Raw genomic sequence first — 19,238 nt, forward strand, 5'->3', positions numbered from 1 at the left:
ATTACAGTAATACACCGGGCAGTAATAACAGTAATACACCAGGCGGTAATAATAACAGTAACATACCAGGAGGCAATTATTACAGTAATACAACAGGCGGTAATAATAACAGTAATACACCAGGCGGTAATAATAACAGTAATACACCAGGCGGTAATTATTACAGTAATACACCGGCAGTAATAATTACAGTAATACACCGGCAGTAATAATTACAGTAATACACCAGGCGGTAATAATTACAGTAATATACCAGGCGGTAATAATTACAGTAACATACCAGGCGGTAATAATTACAGTAATATACCAGGCGGTAATAATAACAGTAACATACCAGGCGGTAATAATTACAGTAACATACCAGGCGGTAATAATTACAGTAATACACCAGGCGGTAATAATAACAGAAAGCAAAAAACACAAATATCCTGAACTAAAAAGTAAAAAAATAAACTGAAAATAATGCATAAAGGTAATAATAATAATAATAATAATAATAATAATAGTATTTAGTAAACAGAATTTTGAACAAAATAATGTACAAGCCATCCCGCCACGTCACGGCAACCCTTGTGGGACAGTCCTACTCTAGTATTTAAAACCTTTTCACTTGCCAAGTGACGTGAATGTGAACAAGGATCGAGCAACTGAACCACTAGTAACAGCTTAGGCCAGACAGGATGGTTTTCCCAGCTCAGAAAGAGGGCGGTCACACCCATATATGCACTGAATGCACAATGAAATGAATAAAAAACAAATCTGAACTGAGAAAGTAAGTTAATGTGTATGCACAATGTAAGTGCATATTAACACATGACCATTAACCAGAGAAAACAGAAAGCAAAAAACACAAATATCCGGTAATAATAACACTAATACACCAGGTGGTAATAATAACAGTAGTAAACCAGGCGGTAATAATAACAGTAATACACCAGGCGGTAATAATAACAGTAATACACCAGGCGGTAATAATTACAGTAATACACCAGGCGGTAATAATAACAGTAATAAACCAGGCGGTAATAATAACAGTAATACACCAGACGGTAATAATAACAGTAATATACCAGGCGGTAATAAGAGTAATATACCAGGCGGTAATAATTACAGTAATACACCAGGCGGTAATAATAACAGTAATATACCAGGCGGTAATAATAACAGTAATACACCAGGCGGTAATAATAACAGTAATACACCAGACGGTAATAATAACAGTAATATACCAGACGGTAATAATTACAGTAATACACCAGGCAGTAATAATAACAGTAATATACCAGGCGGTAATAATAACAGTAATACACCAGGCGGTAATAATTACAGTAATATACCAGGCGGTAATAATAACAGTAATATACCAGGCGGTAATAATTACAGTAACATACCAGGCGGTAATAATTACAGTAATACACCAGGCGGTAATAATAACAGAAAGCAAAAAACACAAATATCCTGAACTAAAAAGTAAAAAAATAAACTGAAAATAATGCATAAAGGTAATAATAATAATAATAATAATAATAATAATAATAATAATAATAAGGGTATTTAGTAAACAGAATTTTGAACAAAATAATGTACAAGCCATCCCGCCACGTCACGGCAACCCTTGTGGGACAGTCCTACTCTAGTATTTAAAACCTTTTCACTTGCCAAGTGACGTGAATGTGAACAAGGATCGAGCAACTGAACCACTAGTAACAGCTTAGGCCAGACAGGATGGTTTTCCCAGCTCAGAAAGAGGGCGGTCACACCCATATATGCACTGAATGCACAATGAAATGAATAAAAAACAAATCTGAACTGAGAAAGTAAGTTAATGTGTATGCACAATGTAAGTGCATATTAACACATGACCATTAACCAGAGAAAACAGAAAGCAAAAAACACAAATATCCGGTAATAATAACACTAATACACCAGGTGGTAATAATAACAGTAGTAAACCAGGCGGTAATAATAACAGTAATACACCAGGCGGTAATAATTACAGTAATACACCAGGCGGTAATAATTACAGTAATACACCAGGCGGTAATAATAACAGTAATACACCAGGCGGTAATAATAACAGTAATACACCAGACGGTAATAATAACAGTAATATACCAGGTGGTAATAATAACAGTAATATACCAGGTGGTAATAATAAGAGTAACACACCAGGTGGTAACAATAACAGTAATACACCAGGCGGTAATAATAAGAGTAACACACCAGGTGGTAATAATAACAGTAATACACCAGGCAGTAATAATAACAGTAATACACCAGGCGGTAATAATAACAGTAATACACCAGGCGGTAATAATAACAGTAATACACCAGACGGTAATAATAACAGTAATATACCAGGCGGTAATAATAAAAGTAACACACCAGGTGGTAAAAATAACAGTAATACACCAGGTGGTAATAATAAGAGTAACACACCAGGTGGTAATAATTACAGTAATACACCAGGCGGTAATAATAACAGTAATACACCAGGTGGTAATAATTACAGTAACATACCAGGCGGTAATAACAGTAATACACCAGGCGGTAATAATAACAGTAATACACCAGGTGGTAAAAATAACAGTAATACACCAGGAGGTAATAATTACAGTAATACACCGGCCGGTAATAATAACAGTAATACACCAGGCGGTAATAATAACAGTAATATACCAGGCGGTAATAACAGTAATACACCAGGCGGTAATAATAACAGTAATACACCAGGCGGTAATAATAACAGTAATACACCAGGTGGTAATAATAACAGTAATACACCAGGCGGTAATAACAGTAATACACCAGGCGGTAATAACAGTAATACACCAGGCGGTAATAATAACAGTAATACACCAGGTGGTAATAATAACAGTAATACACCAGATGGTAAAACACTAATACACCAGGCGGTAATAATTACAGTAATACACCAGGTGGTAATAATAACAGTAACATACCAGGCGGTAGTTATTACAGTAATACACCAGGTGGTAATAATTACAGTAATACACCGGGCAGTAATAATTACAGTAATACACCAGGCGGTAATAATTACAGTAATACACCAGGCGGTACATGATGGAGGGGGGGAATGGGGCTGTACATGATGGAGGGGGGTAAGTGGGACTGTACATGATGGAGGGGGGAGTGGGGCTGTACGTGATGGCTGGGGGGTAAGGGGGATTGCACATGATGAAGTGGGGGGTAAGGGGGACTGCACATGATGAAGTGGGGGGTAAGGGGGACTGCACATGATGAAGTGGGGGGAAGGGGACTGCACATGATGAAGTGTGTCTGAGGAGTGATTGCACATGATGAAATGGAAGGGGGATAGGGAGCTGCAAATGATGAAGGGGCACTGCAGATGAAGTGAGGGGGTGATAGGGGACTGCAATGGATGAAGTAAGGGGACTTAAAATTAAAGTGGGGGGACTGCAAATGATGAAGTGGGGGATAGGACGGGGACTGCAAATGATAAATTCAGTGTTAGGGACGGGGCACAGCAATTTAATTGAAGGTGGGGGGTGAGGAGAGAAAATGATGATCTATGGGGAGAACAAATAATGAATTTTGAGAGTGGGGGAGTAAATGATGAATTGAATGTGGGGTAGAGCACTTACCCCACATTGTCATGTCTTTCTCTCCCAATAGAGGGTGGGAGAGAAAGACATGACAATGAATTGAGGCGGGAGGGGCATGTAAATATAATGAATCGGGGTTAGGGTTAGAGCAGGAGGTACATAGTGGGGGGCCTTGAGAATGAAGTGCCTGGTAATGAATTGGGGGAAAGAGTACAGGTGCTAATTAATTTATATATTAAATGGGGAAGTGGCATTTATAGTTAGTGGGTGCACAGTGGTGGATTATAATTTATATTTGGAATGGTGGGTTGCATAATAACCAATTATATGTTGATTGTGGGTGCACCTCTGTATTCAGATGTGTAGTGTAGAAGAAAGGGGAAAAGTGGGGAATGTGCTCTGGAAGTGGTGCTCTAGGCAACTGTGCTATTTTATGCAGACACAAGTCCTGGCTGGAAGAAGTGATGGCGGTCTGTGCTGGATGAAAAAGAAAAGCAAAGATGAAGGACTTCAGCTTGAGACGTCACTGGTGAGTCAGTGTGTTACCTGTACACTGACACTATACACTATATACAGAGCTCATGTGTATGTCACTGGCAGTGGTGATCACTGTATTACCTGTACACTGACACTATACACTGTATACTATATACAGCAGTCCTGTGCATAATGTCACTGGTGATCGCTGTATTACCTGTACACTGACACTACAAACAGAGCTCCTGTGTATAATGTCACTGGTGATGCCTGTATTACCTGTACACTTACACTATATACAGAGCTCCTGTGTATAATGTCACTGGTGATCACTGTATTACCTGTACACTATATACTAAGCTTCTGTGTATAATGTCACTGGTGATCCCTGTATTACCTGTACACTGACAGTAAATACAGAGTTCCTGCATATAATGGCACTTAGTATTGTGGGTTTTTTTAATTAATGATCAGTATTGTAGTATTCAGTCACTATGTGGTGGCAATATGTGGTCTGGCCATGGCGTGGCGATATTTGTTCCTTGTATGTGGTATTATTCGGTCACTATGTGGTGGTAATATTTGATCTGGCCAAGGTGTGGCGGTATTTGTTCCTTGTATGTGGTATTACTCGGTCACTATGTGGCGGTAATATGTGGTCTGGTCATGGTGTGACGATGTTTGTCCCTTGTATGTGGTATTAATGGTTGTTTAAAAAAAAATGTAAATGTATGCGACTCATTCCCTTAAAGAAAAATACCTAAATATATATTTATTTTTAATAGTGTAGAGTAGGGCCCGGCCGAAAGAGTTTACCGTGTCGTGGTATCAGCTTATAAATTATTTTGGCCAGAACAAAAGCTGCTGGTTATGAATGTGATCTGGTGTTTCATGGGAACTGTTAATATCTGATTGGTGAGGATGTTGTGGTGAAGTTGAGTTTTTCCAAGAGTGGGCGGTGGGACTGTGGATTCTCAAGGAAACCCAAAAATTTTGCCAGTATGGGGCCCCGAAATTCCAAATGGAAGGCCCGGTCTGTCTCATAAGCTGCAGACCGCAGCTTCCTGAGACTTCAGTGTGCTCACGCAGGCATATCTCATGACGCTCTGCGGACCAGAAGAGAAAATGGAGGCTGCAATTCCGGGAATCAGGATGAGGTGAGTACAAACTTCATTATTTTTAATATGGAGAACTGGGGCCATCCTACTATATATATGGGGATAACTGGGACTGTCATACAATATATATATATATATATGGGGATAACTGGGACTGTCATACAATATATATATATATATATATATATATATATATATATAACTGGGGCCATCCTACTATATATATGGGGAGAACTGGGACTGTCATACAATATTATATATGGAGAACTGGGGCCATCCTACTATATATATGGGGAGAACTGGGACTGTCATACAATATATATATATGGAGAACTGGGGCCATCATACTAGATATGTGGGGAGAACTTGGGCCATCATACTATATATATGGGCAACTGGGGCCAACGCACTATATTTATGGTGGGAACTGGGGCCATCGCACTGTATATATCTCATATCTCTGTGGTAAGCTCTGTTCTGCTCCCATATTTCTGGGGTAAACTCAGTTCTGCTACAAATCTCTGTAGTAAGCTCGGTTCTGCTCCCTTATCTTTGTAGTAAGCTGGGTTCTGCTTCCATACCGCTGTAGTAAGCTCGGTTCTGCTCTCATATCTCTGTAGTAAGCTCGGTTCTGCTCCCATATCTCTGTAGTATTCTCCGTTCTGATCCGTATCTCTGGAGTAAGCTCAGTTCTGCTCCCATATCTTTGTAGTAAGCTCGGTTCTGCTCCCAAATCTTTGGAGTAAGCTCTGTTCTGTTCCCATATCTCTGGAATAAGTTTGGTTCTGCTCCCAAATCTCTGGATAAAGCTCCGTTTTGCTCCCAAATCTTTTGAGTAAGCTCTGTTCTGTTCCCATATCTCTGGAGTAAGCTCTGATCTGCTCCCATATCTCTGGAGTATTCTCCGTTCTGATCCGTATATCTGGAGTAAGCTTGGTTCTGCTCCCAAATCTTTGGAGTAAGCTCCATTCTGCTCCCAAATCTTTGGAGTAAGCTCTGTTCTGTTCCCATATCTCTGGAGTAAGCTCCATTCTGCTCCCAAATCTTTGGAGTAAGCTCTGTTCTGCTCCCATATCTCTGGAGTAAGCTCTGTTCTGCTCCCATATCTCTGTAGTAAGCTTGGTTCTGCTCCCATATCTCTGCAGTAAGCTGTGTTCTGTTCTCATATCTCTGTAGTAAGCTCGGTTTTGCTCCCATATCTATGCAGCAAGCTCCTTTCTGTTCCCATATCTCCCATATCTATGTACCAGCCTAGTTTTAAATCCTGTTATCTCTGCTGCTTTAAAGCCCCCGTTACACACTGCGATATCGCTAGCAATATCGCTGTAAAGTCACCGATTTTGTGACGTTGCAGCGATATTGCTAGCGATATCGCTGCATGTGATACTTACCTCCGACCGGCTCCCCCGCTGGTTATCGCTGATCGCGCGAGAAGCTGCTGGATCATTCCTCGTCGGCCACTTCCTGCGGCGCCGACGAGCGACGCGTGGAGCTGGGCGGGAGGACGCAGGATCGCCGCGTCTGACAGGTAAGTAGCGATCCCCGTCCCCAGCGATGTCGCTGGTGAGATCTGCCTGTGTGGAAGCTCACTAGCGACCACCTAGCGATGCACCAGCGATCCTGACCGCGTCATATCGCTGGTCGGGATCGCTGGTGAGTCGCTAGGTGTAACGGTACCCTAATGCAATGGCCAGAGATAAGCAGGGAAAAGGAGGGCCAGCGCAACTCGAGGGCCACTGCCTTGTGATTACCCCCCAGGCTGAAAAGTGCCAGCCAGCCCCTGCCGACACGGAGTTGTTCACTATGATACGGGCTTTGGGCTTCATATATAGTAACATACATAGTTTTGAAGGCTGAAGGAAGACCTTATGTCCATCAAGTTCAGGCAAAAAACCCACAGAGTAGAAGCCAATTTTCTCCATAGGGAAAAAAATTCCTTCCCCTAAGCTGGGTCAACCATCTACCTATAATATTCTGTTATTCGTAACCTTCTATACTGTTACTCACAAGAAAAGCATCCATTCCTTTCTTAAATTCATTCAGTGAGTTGGCCATCACCACTTCCTCAGGAAGAGAATTCCAGAGCCTCACTGCTCTTACCGTGAAGAACCCTCTTCTATGCTGGTGCAGAAATTGTCTTTCCTCCAAACGAAGAGAACGCCCCCTCTTGTTCTTGTCACAGTCCTTGGTACAAACAGTTCATTGGAGAGATCTCTGTATTGCCCTCTGATATACTTGTACATATATATTAAGTCTCCCCTAAGTCTTCTCTTTTCTAGAATAAATAGACCTAATTTTGATAACCTTTCTGGGTATTGTAGTGAACCAACTCCATTTATCATTTTAGTAGCCCGCCTTTGAACCCTTTCAAGTTCAGTAATGTCTTTCTTGAGCACCGGCGTCCAAAATTGCACACAATACTCCAAGTGTGGTCTGACGAGTGATTTATACAGAGGGAGAATTATGTTTTCATCTCGTCTCCCCAGACCTCTTCTAATGCATCCCATGACCCTATTTGCTTTGGTGGCAGCTGCCTGACACTGGGCACTCCAATTTAGCTTCTTATTGACTAAGATGCCTAAGTCTTTTTCCATGTCTGATTTCCCCAGCAGTTTCCCATTTAGTAAGTAATTGTAGCATCTGTTTCTCCTTCCTATGTGCATAACCTTACACTTATCTGTGTTAAACCTCATTTGCCATTTTTCAGCCCAATTCTCCAAATCTGTCTGTAGTTGCAAACTGTCCTCCTTTGTGTTAACTACCTTACATAGTTTTGTATCATCTGCATTTGATCCATTTTATAAATGTATCCCCAAAGCCATATTTTTGTAAGCATGCGGAGAGGAAAGGCCACTCAAGAGAGTCAAAAGCTTTGGCAGCATCTAACGATGCCAGTGCCCACTTGTTGTCTGGCATTAGAGAGCTATATTGGGCTATTGACTTGACCCAATGGCGGATCTTAATAGGGGCGGATGGGGCGGTCGCCCCGGGCCCAAGGTTTTTTGGGGGCCCAGGGCAGTGGCGTATCCAGGGAGGGCAGGCAGCAGGGGGGCGCAGTCGAGCCGCCCGGCCGCCTAATGCAGTGGTCCGCAGTATGCCAGTATCACTCTCCCTCCCCCCCCCCCCCCCCGGCGGCTGTGTTCTGCCGCTACCAGTCCTGGGAGTCGGCGGTTCTCTGTGTCGGCTGTCAAGCTGACAGCCGACGCAGAGAAGGAGGCCGCGCCGACTCCCAGGCAGCAATTGTACTTGGCGTCTATAGACGCCAGTACAATTGAAGCTCTGACCGCCGGGTCAGAGCGACGTCAGCAGCGTGATCAGGTCATGTGATCACGCTGCTGACGTCACTCCCGGCGCCCAGAGCGAACGCTGGTGGTAAGTGTGCTCCTCTATGGAGCTGAAGAACCACCGAAGATGGGAGATGGGGGTTAATGAGCGGAGATGGGGGTTAATGAGTGGAGAGGGAGGTTAATGAGTGGAGATGGGGGTTAATGAGTGGAGAGGGGGGTTAATGTGGGGGTGGGGGTTAATGAGTGGAGATGGGGGTTAATGAGTGGAGAGGGGGTTAATGAGTGGAGATGGGGGTTAATGAGTGGAGATGGGGATTAATGTGCGGGGGTTAATAAGTGGAGATGGGATTAATGTGGGGATGGGGGTTAATGAGTGAGGGGGTTAATGAGTGGAGATGGGGGTTAATGTGTGGGGGTTAATGAGTGGAGATGGGGGTTAATGAGTGGAGATGGGATTAATGTGGGGATGGGGGTTAATGAGTGGGGGGGTTAATGAGCGGAGATGGGGGTTATTGAGTGGAGAGGGGGGTTAATGTGGGGGTGGGGGTTAATGAGTGGAGATGGGGGTTAATGAGTGGAGATGGGGGTTAATGTGCAGGGGTTAATGAGTGGAGATGGGGATTAATGTGCGGGGGTTAATGAGTGGAGATGGGATTAATGTGGAGATGGGGGTTAATGAGTGGAGATGGGGGTTAATGGGTGGAGATGGGATTAATGTGGGGATGGGGGTTAATGAGTGGAGATGGGGGTTAATGTGTGGAGATGGGGGTTAATGAGTGGAGATGGGGGTTAATGGGCAGGGGTTAATGAGTGGAGATGGGGATTAATGTGCGGGGGTTAATGAGTGGAGATGGGATTAATGTGGGGATGGGGGTTAATGAGTGGAGATGGGGGTTAATGAGTGGAGATGGGATTAATGTGGGGATGGGGGTTAATGAGTGGAGATGGGGGTTAATGTGTGGAGATGGGGGTTAATGAGTGGAGATGGGGGTTAATGGGCAGGGGTTAATGAGTGGAGATGGGGATTAATGTGCGGGGGTTAATGAGTGGAGATGGGATTAATGTGGGGATGGGGGTTAATGAGTGGAGATGGGGGTTAATGAGTGGAGATGGGGGTTAATGAGTGGAGATGGGATTAATGTGGGGATGGGGGTTAATGAGTGGAGATGGGGGTTAATGTGTGGAGATGGGGGTTAACGTGTGGAGATGGGGGTTAATGAGTGGAGATGGGATTAATGTGGGGGGTTAATGTGGGGATTGGGGTTAATGAGTGGAGATGGGGGTTAATGAGTGGAGATGGGGGTTAATGAGTGGAGATGGGGGTTAATGTGTGGAGGGGTTAATGTGTGGGGGGGATTTGGAGTGGGGGTACATAATGTGTGGGGGGGATTTGGAGTGGGGGTACATAATGTGTGGGGGGATTTGGAGTGGGGGTACATAATGTGTGGGGGGATTTGGGAGTAGGGACGAGGGGTTATTGAGTGGGGATGGGGGGTACTTAATGTGTGTGGGGGATTGGGGATGGGGGGGATTTGGAGTGGGGATGGTATTTAATGTATGTGGGGAGATTTGAGGACACAAAATGAAGAGTATGTATGAGGAAACAGTATGGGGGATGGGTGCAGACAGTAAGGGGTGCGAATGGGTGAATGTATGTGGACACAGTATGGGGAGTCGGGGATATGTGTGAGAAGACAGTATAGAGAGTGAGGGGGTAAATATATGAGGAGACAGTATGAGGAAGGAGGGGAATAGTGTGAGGAGACAGTATATTGCAGATATTTGTATTTAGGGGCATTATAATGACACTTCTATCTTTAAGGGCATCGTGTGGGGATTTGCTGCAGAAGACCGTTGAAGATGGAAGTCTGCAGAGACGAGATGTGGATGAGAAAACTCATCATGGGGTCTGGACAAGAAAAAGAAAAGGAGAACGACTCCAGAGATGACGTCATCTATAAGGTACCTGGATGTAAATATTATTTGTGATATTGACTAATTCTCATGTTTTTTATTTATGTCAGGAGCATTACAGGGGTTGTCCAGGTCTGTGCTGAGTCTGCAGACATTCTATGTGACTGCAGACTTCTGAATTCTCACAGTGCTCACTGAATGCTGTCAGGATTCTCTCGTGCTGGTAATTTACATACATGCGGTCACATGCTGACTAGACATGTGTGGCTTCACTCAATGAAAGTGAACGGAGCGAGGCCGGGCACGTCTAGTTGGAATGTGGCCAGAAGTATACAAATCACATACTTGTGTTGACATGACTGTATATCGGCAAGGGAGAATCCTAAATGTGTGCAGTGCATTCGTTGTGAGAATTCAGAAGCTGCAATGTCAGGATTCAGCTCTGCAGGTTCCAGTACTCATCACATGGACACCTCACTCATATGCGATTTTCATAGTTATGGTCCTGTGACAACGAGCTTCTCTTCCTGCTTTCAGTTTTTTACTGAACATTGAGAGCATTAGGGAGAGCAGCTTGTGGGTACATGACTAACTGTGCAAGTCGCATATGTACTTGGGGAGGGGGGGGGGGGGCGCTGAACCAAATTCTTGCCCCGGGTGCCAGAAAGCCTAGATACGCCTCTAGCCCAGGGGCAGGGGCCCAGGGGCAGGGGCGGGCTGGGCCGGGTGGCAGAGAGGCAAATGCCCCACGGACCGCTCCCCCAGCACCTGTACAGGGCCGGCCGTGCCCTGTGCTGTGACGCCGCCGGCAGCAGACAGCCGCCCGCGTCACATTCTATGAGGGGCCGGGAGCTGTGCACGGCCGTCACCTTGACGGCTGCTCAGCTCCGGCTGTACTTCCGGGTCAGATGTCGGGCGTGCGCGATGACGTCATCGTGCACGCGCCGACATGTCCCGGAGGATGCTGAAAGCAGAGGCGCTGCTGGGGAGCGAGCCGGCTGTGAGGTAAGTATGGGGAACTTTTTTTATTTTTTTTTATTTATAAAATGAATTAAATGGGGGAGGGGGTGAGTGGGGGCTGTACACAATGAAGGGGGGGGGTGACTGGGGCCTGTATATGATGAAGGGGGGGTGACTGGGGCCTGTATATGATGAAGGGGGGGTGACTGGGGCCTGTATATGATGAAGGAGGGGTGACTGGGGGCTGTATATGAAGGGGGGGTGACTGGGGCCTGTATATGATGAAGGGGGGGTGACTGGGGGCTGTATATGATGAAGGGGGGGTGACTGGGGTTGTACAGGATGAAGGGGGTGAGTGGGGGCTTCACAGGATGAAGGGGGGATGAGTGGGGGCTTCACATGATGAAGGGGGGTGAGTGGGGCTGCACATGATGAAGGGGGGGTGAGTGGGGCTGCATATGATGAAGGGGGGTGAGTGGGGCTGCACATGATGAATTGGGGTAAGGGGGACTGCACATGATGTGGGGGTAAATAACTGCACATGATGATGGGGTAGTGGGGCTGCACATGAAGTTGGGGGGAAGGGGACTGCACATGATAAAATGGAAGGGGGGATAAGGGGCTGCAAATGATGAAGCGGCACTGCAGATGAAGTGAGTGGGTGATAGGGGACTGCAATGGATGAAGTAAGGGGACTTCAAATTAAAGTGGGGACATTAAAGTGCATCCCCTATGGCCAGGATCACGTTGGGCGATTTTGTGTGTATTGGCCGTAGGCCTACAGCTTATGTGCAACGTCTTTTTAGGCCATGTCCACACGTGGTGGAATGGTGGCGGGTTTTCCGTATGGACCCGCAGCAAACCAAGTGCTGCGGTCCGTACGGCTGTCAATTCCCGCACGGGGACCGCAGCGCTCAGGTGGGAAGGGGGGTACAGGGGCCCAGGTTTTATGAACAGCCCCGGGCCCATAGTCCACTTAATCCGCCACTGACTGGACCCATCTGATGTTAATGGAAGTGCTCTTACCAGGCATAAAACCTGTTTGATCAGAATGTATAAGGCTCAATATAATTGAATTCAGTCTGGTAGCTAGAATCTTAGTAAAAATTTTATAGTCCACATTTACTAACGAGATAGGGCGGTAGGATCCACATTCCAAAGGGTCCTTCACATCCTTCTTAAGCACTCTATTAGCTTCGTAAAAGGATTCAGGCATAGATTTCCCTTCCCAAATTCCCTGAAAAACTTTAACCAAAATTGGCGTTAATATATCCCTATATTTCCTGTACAATTCAATAGGGAATCCATCTGGCCCTGGGGCCTTCCTGGAGGCCATGTCTGTTATGGCATTTTCCATCTCCTCCGCAGTAAATTCAGCGTCCATAAGGGCCCGTTGTTCAGGATCTAATGTAGGGAATGTCACATCTGACAGTCTAAACACCCCAAGCTGCCACAATCACTTTTAGATTCATATAATGACCTGTAATAATCATAAAAACAGCCAAGTATTTCTTCGGTTGAAGATACCAATGAATCATCCGGCTTACGAATCTGAAGTATTGTATTTGAGGTGTTATGTTGGTGCACCAAATAGGCTAAGAGTTTGCTTGCCTGGTTTCCCAGCTCAAAATACGACTGGCGAGTAAAGAATAGTTTACGCTTGGACTTAGTGTCCTTATGCTGAGCATATAACCTCTGAGCAGCCAACCACTCAGTCCTGTTACCGCTAGTTTGGTTAGATATATATGTAGCCTCTGAATCTTTCAATCACCGCTCCATCTCATCATCCTCCCTTGAGGTTACCCTTTTAATATAAGAAATTGTGGAAGATAAGCAACCCTTCAGATATGCCCAAGGGCATCCCAAAATAAATTGATATCTTGAGGCTCTGGGTGGGACGAGATGAAGCAATGCAGCCGATCGATCGTTCTATCTGGAGTCGCCATTAACTTTAACCAAAAAGGATTCAGCTTCCAGAACATCCTATTATTTGGTTGCCCATATTTAAGTTTAAGAATAACCGGACTATTGTCTGAGATCCCCCTACTGCCATGTTCTATGTTGTCTACCCACATCGCCAGACCGCTGGATCCGAATATATAATCTATGCGCGATAGAGATCGCTTAGTGGATAAGTGGCAGGTATACTCCCTTGATTCAGGGTGACGCATCCTCCATAAATCTAGCCACCCGCTACCCTCAAATAATGACAGTTGGGTCACATTCAACGAAGAGACTCCCCCAGACGTGCCTCCCTCTAATCTCAATTTGTCAAGGTGGGTATTCATGACCATGTTGAAGTCTCCCATGCAGATAACATCCGCGTCTGGATGATTTAAGGCAAAGCTCATTGCTTTTTGAAGAATGGACGTATTGGCCGGTGAGGGGTTATAAACACATAGGATTACATATTCCCTGGCAAGTATCAGTGCATGTACAAAGACAAAGCGACCTTCAGGATCCCTCCGGGTCTCCCTGGCTTCCCATCTAACATCTCTATGTACCAGCAATTGGACCCCTCTCGAATAACTAGTGTGAAATGCATGGACAGACCATTGTACCCAAGGTTTCTGCACGCACCGAGCAGTATCTCTGGTCAGATGCGTCTCCACCAAGGCCACAATGTGAGGATGATAATGTCTGATCTGCGAGAAAACCTTGATCTTTTTCCGGGGGGCCCCATACTTACTCCATTGAATATGGCATACATTACTACCCGAGCAGAATTTAGAGGCACCACATAGAGATTGAAATTGCCATTGGCTGCGACTTTTACCTAAGTAACAATCAAAACTATTGTAAGAAAGAAAACAAAACAGGAACCAAATGTTAGTGGAGCAAAGTCTCACGCTCCTAGCAAAACACAAGCAGGGGGACACCATCACTGGTCACAGTGTTCGGTATAGTTGGTAAACTGGGTACCTGCAAGGAGAGCCCCCATTAGACCATTAATAAGAGAATTTAGGTTAGTAGCAAGTATATTAGGATTCCTTTGCAGGGGATCCCATATGAGACCGCAGCCACTCAGTCGCCTCCGCTGGATCTGTAAAAAACAAAGAGGAGCCCCCATGTACAACCCGAAGCCGGGCCGGATAGATCATTGAGTATATAACATTTCTCTCTTTGAGCCGCTTCTTTACATCGATGAATTGTGCCCTCTGTTTCTGAAGTTCCATGAAAAAGTCCGGGAAAATCGAGATCATGGCATTGTTGAACTTGATGGGGCATTTTTGCCGTGCAAGGCGCAGAATAGTGTCTCTGTCTTTACAGTTGAGGAGACGTGCCAGGAAAGGTCTAGGTGGGGCTCCCGGAGGAAGGGGTTTTGTAGGGACCCTGTGAGCCCTTTCGACGGCAAACATTGGAGAGAATTCATCTCCCAAAGAAGCCTTAAGCAAACCTTCCAGAAATTGCTCAGGATATTGACCTTCTGAGCGTTCCGGCAGACCAATGACACGAATGTTGTTCCGACGCATTCTATTCTCCAGGTCGTCCACTTTCTGCCTCCAGGCGTTCACAGAACCTGCCGCTTTCGTTAACTTGGCCTCCATAGGCGCGATGGTGTCCTCCACCTGGGACACTCTTGTCTCCACTTCTGTAATGCGTTCCCTCATGGTTTGCATATCCTGTCGAAGTCGGCCCACCTCAGTATATAAGTCATCTATTTTCTCAGTCAGGGATGTCCTAGTCAATGAGATGGCCTGCATCAACTGTTCAGACGTCTGTTTGAGGGTCAGTTCTTCCTGCTCAGATTCTTCTTCTCCCCCAGATGGACGATTTTTACGCTGAGCTTGAGAGGGATTGGTTCTAAGAGATTGTGCACTTTCAGAGGGATCGGGTGTGGCATATTCTTTCAACTTTTCTGCTTCTCCTGAACCCCTAGAACGATTCATTGTCAGTGGCAGTATGGTACAGCAAGATAACTGGAGGTATATCCTCCGGTGGTTTCCCGTGTCAGATGATAAACACAGCAGGGCTATTATTAAATGATTGCAGCCCAAGAATAATTCCCACACAGAGGAGCCACGTGAGCTTATGAGGACAGCGTCCGGTGCTGAGTCAACAGGATTTCTTGCGGCGGGGAGGGGGATCCACAGCACCCACAGAGGCAGCAGCAGTGAAGGGAGTCCACAAGCTTCCACAGTAATGGCGCCAACGGGTATAGTGAGTATAACAGTAGGGGGGGAGAAAACGCAGGGCCCAATCTTTCAGGGCACTCACCGAGCGTCCCCTCTAGTCCTCAGAATGGATGTTCACTACCCGGGTGGCGTGGCAGCTGTGAAGGCCGACACCGCAGCTCTCACTGCCAGAGTGCGCGTCTACGATGGCCGCCGCCTCGTGCAGGCCCCCGCCGTCCGTTCCGGCCTCCCCAGCAGTTAGCTCACCAGAGCCGGAATTGCATCAATTTTGGAGAAGTCTCCGCTCTTTTGTGCCAACCACTCAGTCCAAGGGAAAATCATCTAACATGTGAAGACCCCATAGACTATCATAGGTGAGAGTGTTGTCCGCGAAAAATACAGATAGCACTCGGATAAGAAAAACGGACATCTGGATGAGCTCTTACTTTGCGTCACATTTGCGCAACTAAATATTGTGCACATTTTGCCGCGGTGTCACGTTACATCATATCCCTTTGATCTAGGACTTGCGTCTTATTCTCTGAAGCATAAAAAAAAGTGTCTAAATCACATACCGGTAGGCCTAAAACATAATGTCACATTAAATGATGCAAAAAATGTTCCAAAATGTGATAGTAACTCTTCACCATATTCCATCTCATCACATTATGCCGAGAGCACACCGCCATTCTGTAATCTGAGCCCTCAATCTCACAATGCTAAGTGCTGCAAATGTATGGAAGTAGTGCCCCCTACTGGCCAGAAGGAGAATAATTCTAAAAATACTAAATAGCAGGTCCTCCATGTCTCACCTTTGAGGCGGTGTTCTTGGTCACAGACGTTTTTGCTGACAGCAGCTTATAGTAAGCGGAGATATCCCACAGCACAACCTTACAGGGAAAACACAATGTCAACATCCTCGAACAAGCGATCTGCCATTTGTTAAGAATTATTTCACACTTTTGAGCGCTAAAACCCCTCCAAAAACTCAGTGTGAACATACCCTACAGCCCCCATACACTTCAGACTCATGGCAGCCGAATCCGCCGATATCAGAAGTATCGCCTGACATTAGTCTAATGTGAATAGGATCCTCCTGACTCTCCCCGACAGATCATGTTCGGACACAGAAGGATCCGACATGTCCGATTCCGGACTGCTGATGTCTGTGCTCCCCCTAAGTCGCATCCAGGGAAACTTCCATTTGCCAGAAATGTGACGGGTGAGGTTGGATGAGTTAGGCCGTTGTTGGCTACATTAACTATGACTATGGAACGATCGTTGATAATTTGTAGCTGTGATACAAATGATTGACCCTTCCCTTTACTAATGCGCCTTCTGTAATGTTGCTGTTCTCAGTACCTGACCGTTCATACATCCTCCGGCGATGATATTGGGGTCACTCGGGCAGAATTGGAAGCAATAAATGTCATCGGGGCATTCGAGCATCAGCTAGAGAGAATAAGATAACAAGTCAAGAGGAGAAGGGATCGCATCAGGATTCCGGAGCCCCAGAAATGACGTCCGACCTGCGGGTGGATGGGATCACTCAGGCTCCAAACGAGAATCAGCGATGGCGTCAAGATGAGTTTAGAAGAAGCGTTCACTCGATCCTCCAGTGACAGCCGCTCTGTGAGCGAGACCGCAACTAAACCTGGAGAAGGAATGAGAAGTACAATACTTATTATTATTATATAATGTATAATGGATTGCAAAGAGGGCAGGAGCTAAGTCAGGCGGTGTTGGCTGTGTAATACGACCGGCATCAGCCACTAAGGGCGCTGTCAGATAAATCGGACCAAGATCGGAACACAATGCTCGGACTGGCTGGCGGCATTTCTGACCCGAGCATTACAGCTGCACAGAAGTACGGCATATGACGCTGTCACGCTCTGGTGGGGAGAGCTGCTGGCCAGTCCGAGCACTGTGTTCCGATCTTGGTCCGATTGACTGCTGGAATTTGCTGGTGCTTGCTGTGACCATCACTCATTCATCACCTCTGATCATGTGTGATGAGACTGCAGGCAGCCGACAGGAAATAATTAGATGCGACGCCACAATGCGACAATGTTTACGGCCATGTTATCACAGTCGTGAATATGTATTATTATCACATTTATTCTAATAATTATTATTCATCGGATGCATCTAAAATTAAAACAAAAACAGGAACATTTGCAAATAGTCCTATTGTTTTGTGTATACAGCCCCTAAACAAACTTGTGTGTTTCCATGGTTACAGACTACAAAAAATCCCTGTGTGTAGTCTGATCCTGCAGTCGTGTGCTCCTCCTCATCTGCCATCTTCAGCTGAACAAGAAAACCTGATACAGGAAACGAGCAGAGACGTGATGGAAAAATCAGACTAAGCATAATGCAACCACGGAGACACACAGCTCTGCAGAAAACCTGTGAGCACAAAACGGTAGGAGATTTAAACTTAATATAACTAGTGTTGAGTGAACGTGCAGGGATAAGGCGTTATCTGAGCATGCTCAGGTGCTAACCAAGTGTCCGTGGTGGTCGAATAATATGTCCGAGTCCCCGCGGCTGCATGTCTCGCAGCTATTCTACAGTCGCAACACATGCAGGGATTATCTGTTTGTTAGGCAATCCCTGCATGTGTTGCAGCTGTCTAACAGCTGGAGACATGCAGCCGCGGGGCTCGAACATTTTATTTGAGCACGCAGAAGACATGCAGCACCCGAGCATGCTCAGATAACGCCTTATCCAACCACGTTCGCTCATCACTACTTTTACGAAGTATAAATCTACTAAATATAACATTAAAGGGTTTTCGCCCAATTTTTAAAATAAATAAAATAGGGGATAATTTACTGATCTATGGGGTCTTACCCAATAGGACCCCCAGCTACACCTTAGTATGAACACGTGCTTCTCCGCTCCATATAGGAACTTAAAAACTTGGTAAGATCCCTTTAAGTCATGAGAAACCATGGGAGAAAACAATATCAGAAAAGACGGAGGGTTCAGCACTTACCCTGCAGCGTCGGGTGCCAGCTAATGCAGCTGATGGTTTTATCTTTGCCTGACTGGTGTTCTGTTAAAGACTGATATTCTTTAAGGTGAGAGTCAGATTTACCCCCGAAAGTGCTCTCCTGCTCGCACAGCGCTCTCCAGTCATCCACAAAGGCGTTCACTATTTCGTTTTGCTGTAAAGCCAATTCCAGTCTGTGGCAAAGAAACAGAGGGATGCGGGTGAGGAATCACAAAAGGATGCACTGCCACTGTGTATGGGGGGCTCCTCTGCAACCTGGCAGATGAATGATGGGAGTTGTAGTTTCACAACAGGTAGCAGACACCTGAGACTCATATTAAGGCCGGGATCACACTACCGTGTGTGATGCCAGAAACTCGCACGAGTCTCTCGTATCAACACCCGGCGCTGCCGCCGGCACTCGGGACCAGAGCTGTGGCTGCATAGAAATACAAGCAGTCTCAGCTCCGGTCCTGAGTGCCGGCGGCAGCGCCGGGTGTTGATACGAGAGACTCGTGTGAGTTTCTCGCATCACACATGGTAGTGTGATCCCAGCCACAACAGAGGGGACCGACTATTGGCAACCGTGCCCATCAGCTGATTGAAGGGGCACCGGAGTATTTTGTGACCGTGCCTACATAGACGGGCTGCAACCCCAGGCACTGCTGCTACTAAAGAGGTATACAAATAGGGGAGTGTCATGGTCCTCCAAACAGCTGACTGGCAAGATATCGGACCCCATCAGTCTAGTATTCATGGCCTATCCGTTGCAGTCGTCATTC

At 45.9% G+C, this 19,238-nt stretch overlaps 1 protein-coding gene across 3 annotated transcripts in view; it reads right to left on the reverse strand.

Annotated features, from left to right (window-relative positions):
- The window catches only part of DNAI3 (dynein axonemal intermediate chain 3), a 71,186-nt gene that overhangs the window by 24,095 nt on the left and 27,853 nt on the right, over positions 1 to 19,238 (reverse strand). For all 3 annotated transcript variants that reach the window (XM_073544411.1, XM_073544413.1, XM_073544410.1), the window contains exons 10-13: positions 18,460 to 18,650; positions 16,988 to 17,112; positions 16,821 to 16,910; positions 16,271 to 16,348 (exon numbers count right to left, since the gene is read on the reverse strand). In XM_073544411.1, the coding sequence (XP_073400512.1) occupies positions 16,271 to 16,348; positions 16,821 to 16,910; positions 16,988 to 17,112; positions 18,460 to 18,650 (484 nt within the window). The remainder of the gene's footprint in view (positions 1 to 16,270; positions 16,349 to 16,820; positions 16,911 to 16,987; positions 17,113 to 18,459; positions 18,651 to 19,238) is intronic.

This window comes from Dendrobates tinctorius, unplaced genomic scaffold (assembly GCF_039654945.1).
Source record: "Dendrobates tinctorius isolate UK_male_01 unplaced genomic scaffold, ASM3965494v1 ptg000138l, whole genome shotgun sequence".
Taxonomy (NCBI): domain Eukaryota; kingdom Metazoa; phylum Chordata; class Amphibia; order Anura; family Dendrobatidae; genus Dendrobates; species Dendrobates tinctorius.